The 25,285-nt window shown below is 45.4% G+C and overlaps 1 protein-coding gene across 7 annotated transcripts in view; it reads right to left on the reverse strand.

Moving 5' to 3' along the window:
* dysf (dysferlin, limb girdle muscular dystrophy 2B (autosomal recessive)) overlaps nt 1-25,285 on the reverse strand; it is a 394,877-nt gene that overhangs the window by 255,896 nt on the left and 113,696 nt on the right. For all 7 annotated transcript variants that reach the window (XM_063047166.1, XM_063047171.1, XM_063047168.1 and 4 more), the window contains exons 8-14: nt 23,866-23,928; nt 20,482-20,532; nt 20,358-20,388; nt 8,832-8,947; nt 6,791-6,917; nt 5,947-6,050; nt 5,416-5,484 (exon numbers count right to left, since the gene is read on the reverse strand). In XM_063047166.1, coding sequence (XP_062903236.1) covers nt 5,416-5,484; nt 5,947-6,050; nt 6,791-6,917; nt 8,832-8,947; nt 20,358-20,388; nt 20,482-20,532; nt 23,866-23,928 — 561 coding nt within the window. The remainder of the gene's footprint in view (nt 1-5,415; nt 5,485-5,946; nt 6,051-6,790; nt 6,918-8,831; nt 8,948-20,357; nt 20,389-20,481; nt 20,533-23,865; nt 23,929-25,285) is intronic.

Consider the following 25,285-nt stretch of genomic DNA (forward strand, 5'->3'; position numbering starts at 1 on the left):
GAGAAATAGAAATAGGCAGTTAGAGCAGAGCAACCCTGTGGCCATTCCCCTCAAAAATAAGTATACAGTTTTGGATACTGTTGTGCGGGATGAGCTCCCAGGGGAATGCCATGGAGACCAGGCTACTGGCACTGAGCAAAGGTCTGTGGTGCAGAAGGGAAAGAGGGAGAAGAGGGGAGCGGTAGTGATAGGGGACTCAATAGTCAGAGGAACAGACAGGAGATTCTGTGGATGTCAACGGGACACCCGGAAAAGCAAAGAGGTCCTGAAGAGAAAGTTTAGAGAGCTGGTCAGAAAGCTGAGACACAGGACCTCCAGGGTAGTAATTTCTAGACTGCTGCCTGTACCACATGCTAGTGAGGGTAGAAACAGGATGATTTGGTAGATAAATGCATGGCTGGGAATTTGGGAGTTTGGATCATTGGGTTCTCTTCTGGGGGAGGTATGACCTGTACAAAAGGAACGGGTTCCACCTGAACCCAAGGGGAACCAATATTCTTGCTGGGAGCTGCTGCGAGGGTTTAAGCTAATTTGGCAGGGGGGTGGGAACCGGAGTGAAGGGACTCTGGATAGGGTGGATGGTAACAAAGCAAAGATAGTGTGCAGTCAGACTGTCAGGAAGGGCAGGCTGATGATAGGACAAAATTGCAGCCACCAGAGTGAGTATCAGTGCATTAGGGATGCAGGATCAAAAAGAGAGGCAAATACAGCACTCAAAGCACGGAATAAGGTGGATGATCTTATTGCACTATTACAGATGGTCAGGTATGGTGTTGTGGCCATCACTGAATTATGGCTGAAGGATGGTTATGGTGGGAGCTGAAAGTCCGAGGTTAAGCAGTGTATTGGAGGTATAGGAAGGTAGACAGAGGGGTTGGTGTGGCTCTACTGCTAAAGAAAGGCATCAAGTTGGTGTGGCTCTACTGCTAAAGAAAGGCATCAAATCAGTAGAAAGATGTGATATAGGATCGCATGTTGAATCCTTGTGGGATGAGTTAAGAAACTGCAAGGGGTAAAAGGACCCTGATGGCATTTATATACAGGTCTCCCAACAGTAGTTGGGATGTCGACTACAGATTACAGCAGGAAATAGAAAAGGCGTGTCAAAAGGCAATGTTATGATAGTCATGGGAGATTTTAAAATGGAGGTCGATTGGGAAAATCAGGTTGATGATCAATCTTAGGAGTTTGTTGAATGCTGATGAGATGGCTTATTAGAGCAGTTTGTCATTGAGCCTATGAGGGGTCAGCTATACTGGATTGGGTGTTAGGTAATGAACCAGAGGCAATTAGGGAACTTAAGGTAAAGTGATCACAATATGATTGAGTTGAACTTGAAATTTGATAGGGAGAAAGTAAAATCTGACATAGCAGTATTTCAGTGGAGTAAAAGAAATTACAGCAGTATGAGGGAGGAGTTGGCCAAAGTAAATTGGAAGGAGATGCTAGCAGGGATGACAGCAGAGCAGCAATGGTGTGAGTTTCTGGGTAAAATGAGAAAGATGTAGGATAGATATATTCCAAAAATGAAGAAATACCCAAAAGGCAAAATAGTACAACTGTGGCTGACAAGGGAAATCAAAGCTATTGTAAAAGCAAAACAGAGGGCATTCAGCAAAGCAACAATTAGCAGGAAGGTAGAGGATTGGGAAGTTTTTAAAAATATACAGAAAGCAACTAAAAGAATCATTAGGAGGGAAAGATGAAAAATGAAAGGAGGCTGCATCAGTGTCTGGTATGGAGTGGGGGGGGGGGCTACTGCACAGGACTGAAAGAAGCTGCAGAGGTTTGTAAATTTAGTCGGCTCCATCTTGGGTACTAGCCTACAAAGTACCCAGGACATCTTCAAGGAGCGGTATCTCAGAAAGGCAGCATCCATTATTAAGGACCTCCAGCACCCAGGGTATGCCCTTTTCTCACTGTCACCATCAGGAAGGAGATACAGAAGCCCGAAGGCACACACTCAGTGATTCAGGAACAGCTTCTTCCCCTCTGCCATCTGATTCCTAAAATGGACATTGAACCCTTGGACACTATCTCACTTTTTTAATATACAGTATTTCTGTTTTTACACATTTTTAATCTATCCAATATACATATACTGTAATTGATTTAGTTATTTATTTATTATTTTTTTTCTCTTCTATATTATGTATTACATTGAACTGCTGCTGCTAAGTTAACAAATTTCACATCACATGCCGATGATAATAAACCTGATTCTGATTCTGATCTGTAGAAATCTTTGAATGTTTTTTGTGACAAACCAAATCTCCTCAAACCCCTGATGAAATATAGCCGCTGCTTTGTCTCCTTTATAGCTGCATCGATATGTTAGGGCCAGGTTAGGTACTCAGAGATCTTGACAACCGGGAACTTGAAATTGCTCAGTCTCTCCACTTCTGATCCCTCTATGAGGACTGGTGTGTGTTCCCTCGTCTTACCCTTCCTGAGGTCCATTCTCAGCCCTTTGGTCTTGCTGACATTGAGTACAAGGTTGATGCTGCACCACCACTCAACTAACTGGTGTACGTATCTCACTCCTCTGTGTTTGTCGCTCCTGTATGGTAAATGAAAGCAGACTGAACTTGGGTGAGCCTAGAACTAGAGTTTAAGGGTAAAAGGTGAAATGCTTAAAGGGAACCTGGGGTGAAACTTCTTCGCTCAGAGGGTGGTGCAAGTGTGGAATGAGTTGCCAGTAAAAGTGGTGGATTTGAGTGTGATTGCAATATTTAAGAGAGGGCTCAATAGGTACGTGGATGGGAGAGGAATGGTCCGGGTACAGGCTGATGGAATTAGGCAGAATAACAGTCTAGTTGGGCTGAAGGGCTTATTTCTGTGCTATAGTGCTCTGTGACTATCACTCTAAGAATAGCAGCTGGATCATGTAAATCCATTGAGAAGGATAAGGAAATTGGGACTACACTTAAGGAGGAAATTAGGAAGGGAAAAAAGGGCCATGTTTTAGGAATCTCCTTTCTCTTATCTACCACCCCTAGTTCTGTAGGTTCATTACAAGTCGAAGAGCAGCTGGGTAGAGTATATGTCCCCTTGAGAATCAGTGGTAACATGGTGAAATAGGTGGAAGAGCAAGGTCTTAAATTAATACTTTTCATCTGTGTTTGCCATGGAGAAGGATATTGAAGCTAGAGGGGTCAGGGAGGAAACAGTGAAATTGTGGAGCATCTCGCCATGACGAAGAAGGAGGTGCTGGAGGTTCCAAAATGCAGGAGCTTGGATAGGTCAAGTGTATCCTAGGACATAAATGCAAGAGGTTCTGCAGATGCTGGAAATGAAGGGTCTCAGCCAGGTATGTTTATTCCTCTCCATAGATGCTGCCTGACCTGCAGAGTTCATCAACATTTTGTGTGTGTTGTTCAAGATTTCCAGCATCTGCAAATCTCTTGTGTTCATGAATTTCATTAGGGTTTTTTTTTGTGGAAGTAACCAAGAGGATTGATGAGGGTAAGAGAAGAGGAGTGAGTTTTTTTTATTATTAGGGAGCAGATGTGGCCTGCGGCCTGTAGCCATTGGGCTTCTGGACTGAATCCACTCGTCTCAGCACTAAACTAGCCCCGTGGCTATGGCCTGAAGCCATTGGGCTGTTGGATAGGCTGCAGCATTGAACCTGGCTCCATGACTGTGGACTCACTATCGGAGACTCTGCGATTCATGTTCTGTGTGATATTTGTGTACTTTTTTAATTGTTAGCATTATTTATTCTTTTTTCACGCATTGTCTGTTTGATGGTCTTTGGTGTGTGTGTGTGTGTGTGTGTGTGTGTGTGTGTGTGTGTGTGACAATTCTGGTCTTGCTCTGTTCATAAGGGATCGTCTCTCTCACAACGATGTGATTGGCACCACCTATCTGTGTATGTCAAAAATCTCAGCCCCCATTTTTAGTGGGTTCTATTGTGTTTCTTTGTTTTGTTGCAGCCTGTAAGAAGATGAATCTGAAGCTCGTACGTAGTATACCTACTTTGATAAAAAATGTACTTTGAACTTTGAGGTCAGGAGAGGATATTCCTGGGGGAATCATCCAATGAGCTACTCAAAAATAAGAAGGGATGAATGATTACTTTGATGGATTGTAACGTCAGCCTCCCATAGCAACAGGAACTAGAGGAATAAGTACTGTCTATGGGGAGATTTCAGATGAAAAAAAGAGGGTTGTAATAATCAGTAACACACACAAAATGATGGAGGAACTCAGCAGGTCAGGCAGCATCTATGGAAAGGAATAAACAGTCGATGTTTCAGGCCAAGACCCTTCCTTACCTCCCCTTTTCTTTCCAGTCCTGATGAATGGTCTTGGCCTGAAACCTCAATAACTTATTCCCCTCCATAGATGCTGCCTGACCTGCTGAGTTCCTCCAGCATTTTGTGTGTGTTGCTCAGGATTTCCAGGATCTGCAGAGTCGCTTGTGTACGGGTTGTATTGGTACTGATTTTAATTTCCCTGGTATTTTTATTTATTTCTTGGGTTACAGCACAGTATGGGCCCTTCTGGTCCTTCAACCCGTGCCGCCTAGCAAACCCCCAATTTAATGCTAGGCTGATCACAGGACAACTTACATTGATCAATTAACCTGCTAACCCGTACGTCTTTGCACTGTGCATGGAAACTGGAGCACCCGTAGGAGACCCAAGCAGTCACAGAGAGAATGTACAAACTCCTTGAAGGCAGTGGTGGGAATTGAAGCTGGTCACTGGCACTCTAAAGTGTTGTGCTAACCACAATGCTACCACTGACTGGGATTGCCGTTGTTTTAAGGACCTGGATGGGGTGGAATTTGTTAAGGGTGTCCAGGAAAGGGAAATATTTCCCACTGGACTGAAAGCAAAAGAAATTCCTTCACTTGTAGAATTTATTTACTTAGATATACAACGTGGTACAGGCCCTTCCAGCACTTCGAGCCACACTGCCCAGAAACCCAGCTATGTAATCCTAGCCAAACCACAGGACAATTTACAATGACCAATTAGCCTACTGACCAGTATGTCTTCAGACTGTGTGGAGGAAACTGGAGCACCCGGAGGAAATCCACACAAACACAGGAAGAACATACAAACTTGCTTATAGAAAACACCGGAACTGAACTTCAAACTCCAATGAGCCACGCTGCAAAAGCATTGCACTAACCAGAGAGCTGCAGAAGAGAATTTGCCGAATATTTTGAAGAGAGAAGCTTTTAAATGGAATAAAGATATCAAGGGGTCTGATGAACATGGAGACAGACGATCATCAATAATTGGAGGTTTGAATCGACGATTCTATTTTCTATTTCTGTGAATGATTTTAAGGTCCCCAGTGGCAATGGTGGGTTTTGAACTCATGAAACTGTAGCAGGTGTTACCCCACGGAATTTGGTTCACTTGGACATTCACTATGACTGGAGCAGACCTAGTTCCTTACCCTAATTGGCAGCACGAGGCTCTGGTTCCACTGAGGGTTAGCGTTCTTCTCAATAATCTTACTGCAGACCTGGAAAAGAGAGTGGAAAGCATCACAAACACAAGCTTCTGGGGGATCAAATACAAACACAAGAGGGAGGGAGGAGAGAGTGAAAGAGGGCAAGAGAGAGAGAGAGAAAAAGTGAGAAAGGGGGTGAGGAAAACAGGGGAGGGAGAGAGAGAGAGATAGAGATAGAGAGAGAAAGTGAGTGAAAGAAAGGGAGAGAGAGCAAGAGGAGAGAGAGAGAAAGAGATAGGGCATGCGGGAAGGGAAAAGGAAGGAGACAGAGTAAGAGAGAGAAAGAAAGAAAGATGGAGAGAGTGAGAGGAAGAGAGGGAAAAAGGGTGAGAGAGGGAGACGCAGAGAGAAGGAGAGGGAAGAGACAGAGAGAGAAGGAGGAGTGAGGGAGGGAGAGAGAAAGGGGGAACGTGAGAGGGGAGGAGAGAGGGAGTGACAGTGGATACAGAGAAAGTGTGTATGGTATTATCTCACCATTTTTCCGGCAAAGCTCACTTCCACAAATGGGTCAACGAGGTTTTTCCTGTTGCTATCAAATCCAAAGATCTGTTTCACACTGTCGATTACAGCATCATCCACTAGTCAACCAGATTGAGTTCAACAAGAAACAATTAGCCGACAAGAGAAAACAGCTTCATATTCAAACAATCAAACCCAAGTACAGGAACAACACAGTTTAGACACGGAGTGAAGCAACCTTCATAGTGCCTCATTTGAGGCAGGTACAGACACAGAGTGCAACTCCATCCACACTGTCCCATCACACACTCCTGGGGTCAGACACAGAGTGAAACTCTCTCCACACTGTCCCATCACACACTCCCAGGGTCAGACACAGAGTGAAATTCCCTCCACACTGTCCCATCACACACTCCCGGGGTCAGATACAGAGTGAAGCTCCCTCTACACTGTCCTATCACATTCTCTGAGGGTCAGACACAGAGTGAACCTCCCTCTACTCTGTCATTATCACACACTCCCACGGTCAGGCACAGAGTGAAGCTCCCTCCACACTGTCCCATCATACACTCCCAAGAGCAGACACAGAGTGAAGATCTCCCTCCACACTCTCCCATCACATACCCTCAGGGCAGAGATGGTTTGGGTTAGTTTGAGAGGTGACAGCAGTGGACACAGTGGTTTAGGGTTAAGTAACTGGACCAATCCAGTGGTCACTCCCCAATATTTGGCAACTGTACAGAGCACTCTGTACCCCTGACTCTTCCCATGAATGTAAATCTTCAGGAGATGGAGAGAAGTTACCATTGCCCCACCCATAGCCACGCCTCAGTTTCAGAAACCACTAATCAGCACGTACTCTGTGGAAGGTCTTCTGCTCGGTAAACCTTCAGCATGAAATAGGCACTCCGCAGAGAGACACCATTGGGCCGGAGAAGGTTTGTCTCGATGTCCTCTTTGTCATCAGAAGCATCCTTCTTCTCCAGCTGAAACACAGGCAGTGCGTTGCTCATTGCATGTGTGTCCGCAACTTCTGAGTAAGCATCTATCAGACCTCGTCTGTAGCTGGACCTGAGATCTGTTACCTGTCACCTATAGATACCCAGAACACTGCATCGTTCGATCTCCTGCACCTCCTTCCAATGGTCCCACCTCTGTTCCCATCATCGAAGCAGTCTGTCCTTGCTCAGCTCCTTTCCAGAATAACACTAAGCATTCCATACACAAACACGCCGACAAAGAAACAGGCAGGAAAAATCATTGCCGACACTACCCGCCCTGTAAACTGCCTTTTCCAAAAGCTCCCTTCTACAAAGTGCTATAGGGTTATTAAAACAAAAACTTCACACCATCTTAAAAACTTCTTTCCCCAGACAGTTAATCTCATCAACCATTCTAGCCATAAACACAAGAGATTCTGCTGATGTTAGAAGTCCTGAGTAACACACACAAAATACTGGAGGAACTCAGCAGGTCGGGTACCATCCACAAGAGTTCGATGTTTCGGACCAAGATCCCTGATCAGGATTGGAAAGTTAGAGAGAAGAAGCCAGAGTAGGAAAGTAGGGGGAGAAGAACAAGTACAAGTTGAGAGGTGATTGGTGAAACCAGGTGGGGGGGAGGGAGGATGATATGAGAAGCTGGGAGGTGATAGGTGGAAGAGCTAAAGGGCTGAAGAAGGAGGAATCTGATAGGAGAGGGGAGTGGGCCATGGGAGAAAGGGAAGGAGGAGGGTCACAGAGGGAGTTGATAATCAGGTGAGGAGAAGAGAAGGGGTAAGGGGGGAGTCAGTATGGGGAAAGGGAAAAGAGAGAAGGGGAAGTGGGGAGAAATTACCAGAAGTTGAAACATCAATGCTCATGGTGTCAAGTTGAAAGCTACCCAGACAGAATTTGAAGTGTTGCCTTCCAACCTGAAAGTGGCATCATCGTGGCAGTAGAGGAGGCCATGGACCAACAGGGATATTTAAGAGATTTTCAGATAGGCACATAGGTTAGCAAAAAAAAGTGGAGGTTATGGGCTGTGTAGGAGGGAAGGATTAGAATGATCGTGGGGCAGGTTAAAAGGTCATCACAACATCATGGACCGAAGGGCTGTAATTTTCTATGTTCTGTGAGAATAGATCAGAGATTTCGAGTGGTGCCTCACCTCCCAACACAACAGAGATTTCGAGTGGTGCCTCGCCACCATCTCCAGTGCACAAGTGAGGAGTGTGATAGAAATAAGGGTAGAGGCAGCAATACTTAGGGAGTTCGACATGATCCAGATTTTCAGAGCTGAGTAGATTGGGGCCCTCTTAAATATTCACACTATCAACTGCTGGTGCACGGTGCTAACAGGGTCTACAACAACTATTACAGGTATTCTTGCTCAGGCTATGCCAACAGTGCTTAAAATTATCATCCCTTTTATTTGCCATTTCCTCCCTGGGGAAAGTCTCTGGCTGCCCACTCTACTTTTGTCTCTTATTGTCTTGTACACCTTTATCATGTCACCTCTCATCCTCCTTCACTCCAAAGAGACAAGCCCTAGCTCATTCAACCTATCTGCATAAGGCAAGCTCGCTAATTCAGGCAGCATCCTGGTAAATCTCCTCTGCCCGCTCTCTAAAGTTTCCACATCCTTCCTATAATGAGGCAGCCAGAAATGAATGAAATATTCCAAGTGTGATTTAACCAATGTTTTATAGAGGTGCAATATTAGCTCACAGCTCTTAAACTCATCTCCAACTAATGAAGGGCCCCTCATACTAGCCACTTCCACCCTGGGAAAAAGTCTGGCTATCCACTCATCTATGCCTCTATCAAGTCAGCTCCCATCTTGGTTCGCTCCTGACTCATTCAGCCTGTCCTCATGATTAAGTTTACAATATTTGATGAGAAAGAGGAATCTGAACTCACAGGTGCTTCGTCGCCAGTGGCAAGCACGATGAGGTTGACCTTCAAGTAACCTTTGGCACCAGCAGCCAGGTCATCGGGGTCGGAGAGAAGAAGCCACTTCCTGAGAAAAGCGTGTTCTGCCAATAGAGATAGGGAGATGAGGGAAATATCTGACACGACTTCACGATGAGGCAAAGTGATTCCCAGCCAATGAAATACATTATCTTACACATTTTCACTATGTGGCAAAGTGATTGCCAGCCAATGAAATACATCTGAAGACACAAGAGACTGCAGATGCTGGAATTTTTTTTTGTGAGATACAGTGCAGAACTGGTTTTTCCAGCCAGTGAGTCACACCTTCCAGCAACCCACCTATTTAACCCAGTCTTATCAAATGACAATTGACAGTGACCAATTAACCTACCAACTGGTACACATTTGGACTGTGGGAGGAAACCGGAGCACCCGGAGGAAACCCACGTACAAACTCCTTCAGATGAGGCCGGAACTGAACTCCAAACTCCAACGCCCCAAGCATCCTACTAACCACTACGCTACCATGGTGTCACTTACAAAGAGATGGAGGAATTCCTCCTCTGTCCCCTTTTCTCTCTGTTCCTCACTATCTAGCCCCCATCACCATATCTATTTCCACTCTCCACATTCCTCCCGTTGGTTCACCTTCTCTGTTCCATGTTCCACCATCCTCCCCCCACATCAGATTCCATCATCTTCAGCCCTTTGTCCCTTCCACCTCTAGCTTGTCACCTTCTCATGCCATTCCCACTCTCCTAAACTACCTTATGTATTTATATCTACCGTGTTTTTATAATTATTGCGTTCTTTATCTCTTTTTGTGCTACTTCGGATCTGGAGTAACAGCTCTTTTGTTCTCCTTTACACTTAAGAATGGGAAATGACATTAAATAATCTTAAATCTTGAACTACTGAATCTTGAATCTGCTTATTACCCATCCTCACCTGGATCCACCCATCTCTTGCTCCACCTACCATCTGTACTGCTCTAGGTTCTATGTTCTATCTGCATGCTATTCTTGTTTGATTTCTGCATGAGAACACCTAGATCCATCAATGCTGTGCACATTTAGTCCGCCTTTTTGATCCCTGCATAAGCCACATGTAGCACACACGCGGTATCTGTAGCACCCTTTCACTTCCTAATCTCATTTAGCCTTGACCAATAAGTGCACGGTTCAGCAAATCAATTGAAGATGATCACACTTGTAGTTCTGCACATAGTCCCGAGTAAATTCCTATCCTTAATCCAGTCTGTAACGCTGGTGAAACAGAGCAGGGAGAATCTGAGACAAGGGGAGAAAAACACAGAAGCTGACAGTATGAGAATGACAGGCAGAGAGAGAAACATAAAGACAGGTTCATATTGTTCTGTACCGCTCTATGTTCTGTGTTCTGTATTCTCCCATAGCTAACACACTAATCCTGGCAGCATCATCGTGCAGCTCTTCTGCGCCCCCTCCAAAGCATCCATGCCCTTCCTGTAATGGTGCGGCCAGAACAGTATGAACTCTACTGAGGGAGAGCTGCACTCTCAGACGATCTTCCTTTCAAATGAAATGTTAATCCCTCAGGAACAGAGACAGATGTAAACTGTACTGAGTGTTATCCAAAGAACAGGGGACATTTCCATGGCTACTTTTTATTCTTCGGTCAACACAGGGCCAAAATATTAGTCAATTATTGTGTTTCTTGTTGGACACTTTTGCTATGTGTGATGCCTCCACAGAGAGAAGTTAAGACCATTAGACCATAATTCATAGGAGCAGAATTAGGCCAGACAGCCCATGAATCCTGCTCCACCATCCCACCATGGCTGATTTATGTCCTTCTCAACTCCATTCTCCTCTGTAACTGAAAGCTGAAATGAACCATAATGAAGCTGAAAGATGAAAATCTAAGATAAATCACCTGGACCAGATGGACTTCACCCCAGAGTTCGGAAGGAGGTAGCTGAAGATGTTAATGCTGGGGTTTAAACTAGAGTTGCAGGGGCATGGGAACCAGAGGGCCAGAACAGTTAGTGGAGAGGTTGTGGAGGCAGATGTTGGTAAGACTTCAGACAAAGTTAGGAATCAAAAGGTTGAGCATGGTGCAACAAAATCAAAAAGAACATAGCATAAAACATAGAATAATACAGCACGGTACAGGCCCTTCAGCCCACAATGTTGTGCCAACCCTCAAACCCTGCCTCCCATATAACCCCCCAACTTAAGTTCCTCCATATACCTGTCTAGTAGTCTCTTAAATTTCACTGACTCAGGCAGTGCATTCCATGCTCCAACCACTCTCTGAGTAAAAAACCTTCCTCTAATATCCCCCTTGAACTTCCCACCCCTTACCTTAAAGCCATGTCCTCTTGTATTGAGCAGTGGTGCCCTGGGGAAGAGGTGCTGGCTATCCACTCTATCTATTCCTCTTAATATCTTGTATACCTCTATCATGTCTCCTCTCATCCTCCTTCTCTCCAAAGAGTAAAGCCCTAGCTCCCTTAATCTCTGATCATAATGCATACTCTCTAAACCAGGCAGCATCCTGGTAAATCTCCTCTGTACCTTTTCCAATGCTTCCACATCCTTCCTATAGTGAGGCGACCAGAACTGGACACAGTACTCCAAGTGTGGCCTAACCAGAGTTTTATAGAGCTGCATCATTACCTCGTGACTCTTAAACTCTACCCCTTGACTTATGAAAGCTAACACCCCATAAGCTTTCTTAACTACCCCATCTACCTGTGAGGCAACTTTCAGGGATCTGTGGACAATCTGTGGAAAGGGTGAATACAGGACTGACGGTGTTGTATCTGAATGCGCGCAGCGTACGGAATGAGGTAGATGAACTTGCAGCACAGTTGCAGATTGGCAGGTATGATGTTGTAGGCATCACTGAATCATGGCTGAAAGATTATAGTTGGGAGCTTAATGTCCAAGGATACACATTGTATCAAAAAGATAGGCAAGAAGGCAGAGGGGGTGGAATTGCTCTGTAAAAATGAAATCAAATAATTAGGAAGAGATGACATAGGGCTGGAAGGTGTTGAATCATTGTGGATACAAAGGTAAAAAGACACTTATGGGAGTTCCACACAGGCCACCAAACAGTAGTGAAGATGTTGCTACAAATTACAACGGGAGATGGAAAATGCATGCCAAAAGGGCAATGTTACAATAGTCATGGGGGTTTTCAATACACAGGTAGGTTGGGAAAATCATATTGGTGCCGATGACAGAAGGAGGGATTTCCTAGAGTGCCTACAAGATGGCTTTTTAGAGAAGCATGTGGTTGGGCCCACTAGGGGATCAGCTATTCTGGATTGGGTGTTGTGCAATGAACCAGAAATGATCAGAGAGTTTAAGGTAAAAGAACTCTCAGGGAAAACTGATAATTTAATCATAATTTGATCAAATTAACACTGAAATTTTTGGTCCCCTAATCTGAGGAAAGACATCTTTGCCATAGAGGGAGTACAAAGAAGGTTCACCAGATTGATTCCTGGGATGGCAGGTCTTTCATATGAAGAAAGACTGGATGAACTGGGCTTGTACTCGTTGGAATTTAGAAGATTGAGGGGGGATCTGATTGAAACGTATAAGATCCTAAAGGGATTGGACAGGCTAGATGCAGGAAGATTGTTCCCGATGTTGGGGAGGTCTAGAACGAGGGGTCACAGTTTGAGGATAGAGGGGAAGCCTTTTAGGACCGAGGTTAGGAAAAACTTCTTCACACAGAGAGTGGTGAATCTGTGGAATTCTCTGCCACAGCAAACTGTTGAGGCCAGTTCATTAGCTATGTTTAAAAGGAAGTTAGATATGGCCCTTGTGGCTACAGGGGTCAGGGGGTATGGAGGGAAGGCTGGGTTCTGAGTTGGATGATCAGCCATGATCATAATAAATGGCGGTGCAGGCTCGAAGGGCCGAATGGCCTACTCCTGCACCTATTTTCTATGTTTCTATGTTTCTATGAAATCTGAGAAGGAGAAACTAAAATCAGATGTATCACTATTACAGTGGAGTAAAGGGAATTACAGAGGCATGAGAGAGGAGTTGGCCAGAAGTGATTGTCCATTATGGACATTAAATCCTTGGACACTACCTCACTTTTTTAATATACAGTATTTCTGCTTTTTGCACTTTTTAAAAATCTATTCAAGATACATATACTGTAATTGATTTACTTGTTTATTTATTATTATAATTTTTATTTTATTTAGTTTTTTTTCTCTTCTAGATTATGTATTGCATTGAACTGCTGCTGCGAAGTTAACAAATTTCAAGTCACATGCCGGTGATAAAAAACCTGATTCTGATTCTGAAAGAACACTCGCAGGGATGACAGCAGAGCAACAATGGCTAGAATTTCTGGAAGTAATTCAGAAGACGTAGGATATATACATCCTAAAGAGGAAGAAGTTTCTAGATGAAAGATGACGCAACTGTGGCTAACGAGAGAAGTCAAAGCCAACATAAAAGCCAAAGGGAAGGCATATAATAGAGCAACCATTAATGGGAAGTGAGGGGTGTTGGGAAGTATTTGAAAACCAACAGAAGGCAACGAAAAATCATTAAGAAGGTAAAGATAGAATACAAAAGTAAGCCAGCCAATAATATTAAAAAGGACATCAAAATATCCTTCAGATACATAATGTGAAAAAAAGAGGCGAGAGTGGATATCAGAGCCCTGGAAAATGATGCTGCAGGGGTAGTAATGGGGGACAAAGAAATGGCAGACGAAACTGAAGAAGTATTTTGCATCAGTCTTCACTGTGGAAGACACTAGCAGTATGTGGAAGTTCCAGGTATCATGGGGACATGAAGTATGTGAAGTTACCATAACTAGAGAGCAGATTCTTGGGAAACTGAAAGGTCTGAAGGTGGATAAATCACCTGGATCAGACGCTGTACACCCCAGAATTATGAAAGAGGTGGCTGAAGGGATTGTGGAGGCATTAGTAATGAGCTTTCAAGAATCATTAGTTTCTGGAATGGTTCCGGAAGACTGGAAAATTGCAAATGTCACTCCATTCTTCAAGAAGGGAGAGAGGCAGAAGAAAGGAAACTATAGGCCAATTAGTCTGACCTTAGTGGTTAGGAAGATTTTGGAGTCGATTGTTAAGAGTAAGATCTCAGGCACTTGAAGGCACATGATAAAATAGGTCGTAGTCAGCATGGTTTCCTCAAGGGAAAATCTTGCCTGACAAATCTGTTGGAATTCTTAGAGGAAATAACAAGCAGGATAGACAAAGGACAATCGGTTGATGTTGTGTAACTGGATTTTCAGAAGGCCTTTGACAAGGTACCACACGTGGCACTGCTTAACAAGCTCTGAGCCCGTGGTATTACAGGAAAGATCCTAGCGTGGATAAAGCAGTGGCTGATTGACAGGAGGCAGAGAGTGGGAATAAAGGGAGCCTTTTTTGACTGGCTGCCGGTGACCAGTGCTGTTCCACAGGGGTCTGTGTTGGGACCAATTCTTTTTACGTTATATGTCAATGATTTAGATGAATGAATTGATAGCTTAGTTGCAAAGTTTGCAGACGATATGAAGCTAGGTGGAGGGGCAGGTAGTCTTGAGGAAGTAGAGAGACTACAGAAGGGCTTAGATGGAGTACAAGAACTGGCAAAGAAGTGGCAGATGGAATACAGTGTCAGAAAGTGTATGGTCATGCACTTTGGTAGAAGAAATGAAAGGATTGGCTATTTTCTAAATGGAGAGAAAATTCAAAAATCTGAGATGCAAAGGGACTTTGGAGTCCTTGAGCAGGATTCCGTAAAGGTTAATTTGCAGGTTGAGTCTATGGTGAGGAAGGCAAATGCGATTTTAGCATTCATTTCAAGAGGACTAAAATATAAAAGCAAGGATATAATGTTGAGACTTTATAAAGCACTGGTGAGCAGTTTTATGCCCCTTATTTTAAAAGGGATGTGCTGAAACCAGAGAGGGTTCAAAGGAGGTTCATGAAAATGATTCCATGATTAAATGGTCTGTCATATGAAGAGCATCTGATGGCTCTGGGCCTGTATTCACTAGAATTCAGAAGAACCTCATTGAAACCTATGGAATGGTGAAAGGCCTTGATAGAGTGGATGTGGAGAGAATGTTCCCTATAGTGGGAGAGTCTAAGACCAGAGGACACACTCTCAGAATAGAGGGGTGTCCTTTTAGAATGGAGATGAGGAATTTCTTTAGCCAGAGAGGTGAATCTGTGGAATTCCTCGCCAGAGGCACTGTCAAGGCCAGGTCTTTATGTATATTTAAGGCAGTGGTTGATTGATTCTTGATTGGTCAGAGCATAAGGGGGTACAGGGAGAAGGCAGCAGATTGGGGCTGAGAGGAAAATTGTAACAGACATGGTGAAATGGTGGAGTAGACTCAATGGGCCAAATGGCCTAATTCTTCTCCTATATCTTATGGTCTTATTGTCTTATGGAAGAGATTGTGGGGGAACTACTAATGATCTTTCAAGCATCCTTAGATTCTGGCATGACCTTGCAAAACCAGAAAATTCCAAATTTCACTCCAATCTTCAAGAAGGAAGAGCAGCAGAGAAATGGAAATTATAGGCCAGTTAGCCTGACCTCAGTGGTTGAGAAAATTGTTAAGAATAAGGTTTCACTATACTTTGAGCCACATGATAAAATATGCCAAAGTCAGCATGGTTTCCTTCAGGGGAAAGCTTTCCTGACAAATCTATTGGAATTCTTTGAAGGAATGACAAGCAGGATAGACAAAGGAGAATCAGTGGATGTTGTGTACTTGGATTTTCAGAAGGACTTTGACAAGGTGCCAAACATGAGGCTCCTTAACAAATTATGAGCCCATGGTATTGTAGGAAAATACTAGCATGGATAAAGCAGTGACTGATTGGCAGGAGACAAAGAGTGAGAATAAAAGGGGTCTATTCTATTTGGCTGCCAGGGACTAGTGGTGTTCCACAGGGGTCTTTATTGGGAACACTTCTTTTCATATTATATGTCAACTATTTAGATGATGGAATTGATAGCTTTGTGGCCAAGTTTGTGGTTAATATGAATCATAGAATCATAGAAACCTGCAGCATATTACAGCCCACAATGTTGTGCTGATCATGCAGTCTTCTCTAGAAACAGCCTAGAATTTCCCTACCACATAGCCCTCTATTTTTCTCAGCTCCATGTACCTATCTAACAGACTCTTAAAAAATACCTAATGAAGAAAGATATGAAGGGGCAGGTAGCATTGAAGAAGCAGAAGGACCGAGACAGATTAGGAGACTGGACAAAGAAGTGGCAGATAGAATACAATGTCAGGAAGTGTCTGGTCATGAACTTTGGGAGGAGGAATAATAGCTTAGCCTATTTCCTAAACGGGCAGAAAATCCAAAACTCTAAAAGTGTGAAGGGACTTGGAAGTCTTTTTGCAGGATTTTCTGAAGGTTAACTTGCAAGTTACCAACGCAATGCGATATTCACATTCACATTCACTTCCAGAGGACTAGAATAGACTTGGCCTCCACAACCATCTGTGCCAATGAACTTCAAGGAAGTGAAGTATTAGTAATCACTTCTGAAAACCTCAAAAATAGTTTAAAATAGAACACACTGTTGCCAACGGATTCCAAACTGTTGTGTCACCATGGCAAAGTAAGGAAAAGTAGGACTTCATGGGTGTGGTTAGGTTCCAGGTGTTCAGGTCCATGAGGAGAGGAAGAGGGAGGGATATTGGCTTCTCATAGGACAGGATGAAACAGAGGGTAAATAATGTGGAAATTTTGAATTTTCATACTGTTTGATTAGACAGTATCTTTGTTATTTTCTTTGGAGTTTTACAATTTATGCATGTGAATATTTTATATAACTACCTCTTCATCATTATGTGCCGTGACCTATTACATAGGCGATTGTGGTCCCATGACCATGATTGCTCTTGGCAAATTTTTCTGCAGAACTGGTTTGCCATTGCCTTCTTCTGGGCAGTGTCTTTACAAGGTAGGTGACCCCCGCCATTATCAATACTCTTCAGAGATTGTCTGCCTGGCGTCAGTGGTCGCATAACCAGGACTTGCGATATGCACCAGCTGCTCATATGGCCATCCATCACCTGTTCCCATAGCTTCACGTGACCCCTGATCAGGGGGCTAGGCAGGTGCCACACCTTGCCCAAGGGTGACCTGCAGGCTAGCAGAGGGACGGAGTGCCTTGCACCTCCCTTGGTGGCCACCTGAATAACTGCATATATATATACACAGCAATTGTTTAGCATGTTTCCTAGTGGTCACAGTATGTAAATGCAATTGTTCAGTGTTTCCCCTGGTGAATACAATTCTTTGTATGACTGGAAGTCTTCTGATATTGCGTTATTTGAATAGGGGCCACTTGATTAGTTAACTCTTATCTACAAATTTGTATGGAATGTTTCTTATCTATAGTATAAGAACATGTTGCCCCACCATCTTTTTTCCTGTTTTCTGAACTACTCGATTTTTTTCAACTCTACGTCTCCATTCCTCTTTGTCCTTTTCGTGCTTAATAAAACGACTATGAAGCAACAAGTTCTGTGCCTCTTTCCAGACTTCCAAAAGAACTTTGGATCAAACATCGGAAACCTACACTACTTGCAGGAGACATATCAGTCAGATTGAAACAGAACATCACGCACAGGTTGTTTACCACTCACAGCAACAAACAATCTGTCAGAGGCACTCAGCGGGTCGAGCGGCATCTGGGGAGGGAAAGCAGCTTACAGTATTTCGGGTTGAGGGAGCCAGACCCGATGTAGGGATGCAGGGACTAGATCAGAAACATTGGCAGTTCCTTTCCCCGCAGATGCTGCTCGACCTGCTGAGTTCCTCCAGTGGATTGGGTATTGCTTTGGATTCCGATTCTGTCACATCTTGTGTACTGAACGATCTGTGCAGCTGATTTCATGTGATGAAGCATCCCAGGACGTTAACTGGGGCCGGAATGATACCGGAGCTGTGGAGAGCTGACACGGATTGTGGTCAGAGGGTGAATTCCATGGAGGGGGGTAAGAGAGGAGGGGGGGGGGATAAAGGGGAAGAAGGAAGAGAGTGGGCAAGAGTGGGAGTGGAAAGAGAGGGGATGAGTCGGGTAGGAGAGATAGGAGGGTGAGAGGGAGAATGTGGAACGGAGAGGATGAGTAGATGGATAGGGGAGAGAGGGGAGCGGAAGCAGAGAGGATGATGAGGGGTCAGGAGGGAGGGGGACATTGGGGAGAGAGGGGAGAAGAGGGGAAAGGGGGAGTGTAGGGTGAAGGGAGAAGAGGGGAACAATGGGGAGAAAGAGACAGCGGTGAGGGGGGAGAGGAAAAGAGAAGGGAGTGGAGGACAGCAGGAAGAGGGGGACTGTGGGGAGAAAGGGACGGTGGAGAGAGAGGGAGAAGGGAAGAGGAGGAATAGGAAAGGGTGACAGTGGAGAGAGAGGACGGTTGGGAGTGGGGGCAGCATGAGAGCCAGACAGTGGAGAGAGGGGAAAGAGAGGTGGAGAGGGACAGAGAGGGGGAGAGAGGGGGGGAGAGGGGGAAAGAAGAGGGTGAGATGGGGAGAGAGAAGGGGAGAAGAGGGAGAGAGGAGAGAGGGGGAAAGGAGGGAGAGCAGGGGTAGAGTGGGGAAAAGAAGTGATGATTGGGAGGAGGAGAAAGGGAGAGGGGCAGAGAGGGGCAAGGGGGAGGGGAGAGAAAGAGGAAGATGGGGAGTAAGGAAGTGAGAGGACAGGGAGAGGGGGGAGAGGAAGGGGGTGAGGGGAGAGGGAAGTTGGAGAGAGGGATGGGGAGAGATAAGATGGAGGGGGGACGGGAAGAGGGGAGGAGGGCAAAGAGAGAGAGGGAGAAAGTTGAGTGAAGGGAAGAGAGGAAGAAGGGAGGGAGAGTGGGAAAGGGGAGTGGTGAAAAGGGTTATAGGGGTACAGGGGCAGAGAGGGGAAGAGTGGGTGAGGGGGAAAGATGAAGTAAGGGGGAAGGGGATGATGGGGAGAGAGAAGGGATGAGAGGAAGAGGGGAGGAGTAGAGGTAGAGGATCAGGGAGAAGGGGAAAGATTGGAGGTTTGGGAGGGGCAAGTGGCAGAGGGGAGAGAAAAGAGGGAGCCATGGATGAGGGGGGCAAGGGTGAGAGGAGGAGAGGGAGCAAGGGGAAGAGGGGGGATAAGGGGGAGAAAGGGGAAAGGGAGAGAGTGGGAAAGGGGCAGAGAGGGTGGAGAGAGGGAGAGGAAGGGGGAGAGGGGGTACAAGGGGAGGGGGAGAGGGAGAAAGGGAAAGAGGGAGAAAGGGGAAGAGGGAGAAAGGAGAAGGGTGAGAGAGATGGGAGAGAGGGTAGGGGGAAGGGTAGAGGGAGGGGGGACAGTAGGAAGAGGGGTAGAGGGAGGGAGGGACAGTAGGAAGAGGGGGAGATGGGGAGAAGGAGAGAGGTGGTGGATTGGAGAAAAGAAGTGGTGACAAGTGGGAGGTGCAGAAAGGGAGAAGGACAGAGGGGGTAGAGTGGACAGAAAGGGGAGAGGGGGTGAAACAAGAGAGGCTGCAAGAGGGAAAGAGAGGACTACGGCAAGAGTCGGTTTGGAAAGTGACAGTGGGGAGATAGGGCAGAGGAGGAGAGGAGGAAGAGGAGGGAAGAGGGAGGAGAGGCGAAGAGGGAGGGGGGGGAGAGGGGAAGGAGATGGGAGAAAGAGAGGCAAGACGGTTGGGGGGAGTTACAGGAGTGGGGAGATGGGCAGGGGGAGTGAGTGTAGAGGGGGAGAGGGAAAGTGAAGAGATGGGGAATGGGGAAGAGGGGAAAGGGGTATTTTGGGCAGAGGTAGCAGCAAGGGGAAGATGGATAGAAGTGGGAGAGAGGGAGATGTGCAGACGTGAGCAGGAGGGGATATGGGTGGAGTTGAGAGAGGGAGAGATGGGTAGAGGTGGAGGAGAGGGGGAGATGAGTATAGTTGGGAGAGAAGGGGAGATTTGTAGAGTTGGGAGAGAGGGAGATGTGTAGAGGTTGGAGAGAGAGGAATATGGGTGGAGTTGGGAGAGAAGGGGAGATGGTTAGAGGTGGGAGAGAGAGGCGGGGGTTAGAGTCAGGAGAGAGAGGGGAGATGGGTAATGGTGGGAGAGAGGTGGAGACAGGTAGAGCTGAGAGGGGCTGGGTAGAGATGGAAGAGAGAGAGATAGGTAGAGATGGGAAAGGGGGAGAGATGGGGTAGCGGTGGGAAAAAGGGAGAGATGGGTAGAGGTTGGACAGAAGGGGAGGGGGAGGTGGTGGGAATGGGTCTAGAGGGCAGATGGGAAAATGGGAAGATGGGGAGGGGGAGGGAGGAGAAGGGAGATGGGGCGAGGTGGGAGTGGGTGGAGTGGAAAATGGGGAGAGAGGGGGAGGAGGGGGAGATAGGGGGAGAGGAGGGGGAGATGGGGGAGAGGAGTGTGAGATAGGGGGAGAGGAGTGGGCAAGGGAGGAGTTGGGGGAGTGGGCGAAGTGAGTGGTGGTTAGAGTGGGCAGCAGGATGGAAATTCCAGGATCATTAAGGTTCCTCACACACTACTTACTCGGCTCGGAGTAAACCGTCCCAATATCCATCTGTAACAGAAAGGACAAATAATTAACCAAACAGCCATGAGCCTGTACAACACCCAATATAAATACAAAGAGGATTTTTCATGGGTGTCTCACCTTGAACTCCCCGATCACAGAGTCTGAACGCAGAGTGTAGGAGTTGTAGACCTACAGAACACAAATAAAATCATTAGGAGAAGGTACCCACAGGGCAGGTCAGGAAAGTCCATCAGGGACTCTGCACAGAAACAGGACATTTGACCCATTTAGTCTGTGCTTCACTGTTAATTAACCTAGTCCCAACAAACCGCAGCAGACCACAGCCCTCCAAACCCCTCCCATCCATGTACTTATCCAAACTTCCCTTAAATGTTGAAATCGAACCCACTACCACCACTTCCACTGGCAGAGTTCCACACTCTCACCACTCTCTGAGCGAAGAAGTTCCTCCCTCAGGTTCCCCTTAGATATTTCACCGTATCATTGCACACTCTCACTGCCCAAGATCCCTAGATAGCGCTGACTATATACAGTAGCATTTTGTAAGCAGCATACTTCTTCTGAACTATGATCACTGCAAACTATTGACTGTAATTTAACCTTAGAAAATGTACTTTTGAATAATCTAAACAAACTAGCAATTTTACAATCTGCTGAAGGATTTGGTAGACGACTTTCAAGAGTGCAGCTCCAGCCATTGCCAGGGAAAACATCGTTGAGGGTGGATGCTGCACTGAGGCCTGAGAGTGGGAAATGAACACGTGATCAGCTCCATTACTCCATGCCAGATTAAAATGTCAAGGCCTGAGAGCAGAAAGCGAGCTGGCGTTCGGCGGTGTCTGCTTGCGTTGGACCTTTCTCCTCTTCTCGCTACTGCCATCAGGTGGGAGGTGTAGGAGTCATGAGTCCCACACCACCAGGTTCAGAAGCAGTTGTTGCCCTACGGCCTTCAGGCTCCAGGCCTAGCTTCACTCGCCTCCATGGTGAACTGGCTCTGCAGCTGTGCACTCACTATCGGGCACTCTGTCGTTCAGGTTCCGTGTGTTATCTGTTTATTTTTTTTACTATTCACAGGATTTGTCCTCTTTTACACATTGGATGTTTGTTGGTCGTTGCTGTGTGTTTTATTTGTGCATTCTATTGTGTTTCTTTTTTTTGTACATGCCTGCAAAAAGATGAATGTCAAGGTTGTGGATTCCCATTAATTGGGGCACACCAGGACCAGTATATTTTGGCCCAATTAGCCGAAGTTTCATGGGAATAATTTTAAAGGTATAAAACCAGCAAACTACCATTTAACTGAATAACAAATTATGTGTTTAAATGAAATACAGAACAAATTAGAACATATACCAATACTACTACAGTACTATAAAACTGTATTAGTTCATAATAGTTATCAACAGAGGATTTCATCCAGTGTACGCTGCCATGATTGACTGTAAATGAACAAAATCAGTGCAGACACCTAGTGTAGAAAATGGATGCCTTTGTACAATGTTTTTGACAATTCATCCTCCAAAACTTCATTTCCCTTCTAACATTCAAAATGATTGTTGATATCTTCAAATTCTTTGTAGGTCCTAACTTGTTGAAGCAGGTGAAATTGTCTGATTTTCACTCCCGGCCATTTCTGGCATCTCCAAGCCTGAATGCTTGAAACTGCAGTGAGCAAAACGGTTCTGAATTGTTTTACTCCATATTACTCTCCAACTATCAGTGGCAAAAATCACTGCTTTTTGAACATAAACACATGCAACTGATGCAGATTAAAAACTGTTCTAATCGTTCTAACAGCCACTCAAGTGCAGATGACTGATGTGACTTAGAAACTGTTTGGTAAGAGTTTTCTGTCCCAGTTAAGCAGCATAGTGTTCAAGATAAATGAAGGGAATCCCGGCTATCTTCTCCAATAATTTTAGTCCTTTAAGAGTTGTCCCAAATAATTGGCTGCCCTGATGAACCGATGGCCATAACCAGAATCCACTATACATACTTTGATACTAAATTTGAACTTTGAAATTTAAACTGAATTAAAAAGTTTCCCTTCGGATTCCCACCTTTCCCTCTTTCAATGTCCTACATTTCACCCTTAACCCATGCCCTCTAGTTCCCATCTCACCCAAACTCAGTGGAAAAAGCCGGCTTGCATTTATCCTAATTTTACCCTTGATTTTGTATACCTGTATCAAATCTGCCCAAATAAAGTCCAAACCCAATCAACCTTTCCCTATAACTGGGGCAGAGAATGTGTCAACGATGCCACATTGCCGGAAAGAGCATGGAGACATTCTGATTTTTTTTCATTGAACGCAGGCTGAGGGGCCTGTCTTTGCATGGGCCGGTTGTGGGGGAGATCCTCTCAGCTCATACCGATGACGTGCTCCTCACAGTAACACAGATCATCGAACTGTGGAAGATGTGCTGGTGGGTGTAGGGTCTTTATGAAAAGCTCCCCCATGCGGATCAACAAGAAGAACTATTACAGACACTCAGTGTGTCAGTGGCAGATGAACCCTTTGCCAAGTGAGACAAGGCCAGAGTGAAGCTCCATCTACAATGTCCAATCACACACTCCTGGGGTCAGACACAGAGTGAAGCTCCCACCACACTATCCCATCACACACTCCCGGGGTCAGACACAGAGTGAAGCTCCCTCTACACTGTCCAATCACACAGTCCTGGGGTCAAGACACAGAGTGAAGCTCCCTCCACACTGTCCCATCACACACTCCTAGGGTCAAGACACAGAGTGAAGCTCCCTCTACACTGTCCCATCACACAGTCCTGGGGTCAAGACACAGAGTGAAGCTCCCTCTACACTGTCCCATCACACACTCCTGGGGTCAAGACACAGAGTGAATCTCCCTCTACACTGTCCCATCACACACTCCCGGGGTCAGACACAGAGTGAAGCTCCCTCCACACTGTCCCATCACACACTCCTAGGGTCAAGACACAGAGTGAATCTCCCTCTACACTGTCCCATCACACACTCCCGGGGTCAGACACAGAGTGAAGCTCCCTCCACACTGTCCCATGTCCCATCACACACTCCTGGGGTCAAGACACAGAGTGAAGCTCCCTCTACACTGTCCCATCACACACTCCCGGGGTCAGATACAGAGGGAAGCTTCCTCACACTGTCCCATCACACACTCCCGGGGTCAGACACAGAGTGAATCCCACTTTTCACGGATCTATCACAGATTCCGGAGGTCAAACACAGAGCAAAACTCCTTCCGTACCATCGCAACACACATCCCTGGAGTCAGTCACCAAGTTCAGATCCCACTACACACTCCTGAGGTCAGACACTGAGTGAAGCTCCCTCTACACCGTTTCCTCACACACTCCCGGGATTAGACACCAAATGGAGCTCCCTCTACATTGTCCCATCACGTAATGCGAGGCTCATAGTCAGACTCTGTTTACGCCAGCCCATCACCACAGAGACGACGCAGATTCAGCACAGAGTTTCCTTCATACAACAGCACTCACCATGATGAATATTGGCTCATCAAAAAGTTCAGCTGGAGTGTCGTAGAAGTTGAAGAAAAAAGTCTGTGAAGAGCAGGGAGAGATTGTTAGTGGTTCCTCTGTGTTGGACAATAGCAGCAGAGTTTGTATCTTCTTTAGTACATCGTGAACAATGGGTTCGTTCCAAAGAACCTTAGGCCCCACACCTCCAGGTTCACAAACAGTTTTTGTGTCCTGAACCAGCATGGACATCTTCACTCACCCCAATTCTGAACTAATTCTTCCTTTCAAGGAGCCTTTACATCTCATGTTCTCAGTCTTGCATTTATTTGCACAACTTGACTTCATTTGCACATTCTTTGTTAAAATGTTTTTGAAAGGTTTAATTGTATTTCTTTATGTTCCCACTAAATGCTTGCAAGAAAATAAATTTCAAGGTAATATATGGTAACAAAAAAAAAGAGATCTTTTTCCCCAGGATAGAAGTGGCTAATACAAGAGGGCATAATTTTAAGATGATTAGACAAAAGTTTAGGGGGGATGTCAGAAGTAGTTTTTTTACACAGAGAGTGGAGAGTGCCCTACCATTAGAGGTGGATGCATTGGCGACATTTAAAAGACTCTTAGATAGGCACACGGATGAAAAAAAATGGAGGGCTATGTGGGAGGGAAGATTGATCCTGGGGTAGGTTAAAAGATTTTCACAACATCATGGACCAAATGCCTATATGCTGCTGTAATGGTCTATGTCCTCTATGTACTTTGATAATAAAATTTACTTTGAACTTTGAACTCTGAGTGGAAGTAGGAGGCAGATGTGCATGTTTGATGATGGTTGGGAGACTAAGGTGACAGATGGATTTGGAATTATTTGCTCAACCTTTTGGGAACAATTGGCTGGATTTGTTCGTACAATGAAGCTGCTTTGGCTTTTCAATTTGCATGAATTTCCAAGGATCGGAGCTGTAGTGGATACAGTCCAGCCTATCACAGGTAAACCCTTTCCCACCAACGAGCACATCTACACGGAGTGTTGCCATAGGTAAACCCATCTATCATTAGGTACCCCCACCACCTAGGCCATGTTCTCTTCTCACTACTGTCATCAGGAAGAAGGTACTGGAGCTCCAGGACTCACAAAACCAGCTTCAGGAACAGTTTCTACCCTCCAAGCATCAGGCTCTTGAACCAATGGAGACAACTTCATTCACACCATCACTGAACTGTTCCCTCAACCTACGGTCTCACTTTCGAGGACTCTTCATCTCATGTTCTCCATATTTATTGTTTATTTATGTATTTATTATTGTTACTTTCTTTTTGCATTTGCACAATTTATTGTCTTTTGCACACTGAGTTGATGTGGTCTTTCATTGATTCTGTTATTTATTATGTCCACAAGAAGATGAATCTCAGGGCTGTATATGGTGACATATATGTA

Source organism: Mobula hypostoma, chromosome 4, assembly GCF_963921235.1.
Source record: "Mobula hypostoma chromosome 4, sMobHyp1.1, whole genome shotgun sequence".
Lineage (NCBI taxonomy): Eukaryota > Metazoa > Chordata > Chondrichthyes > Myliobatiformes > Myliobatidae > Mobula > Mobula hypostoma.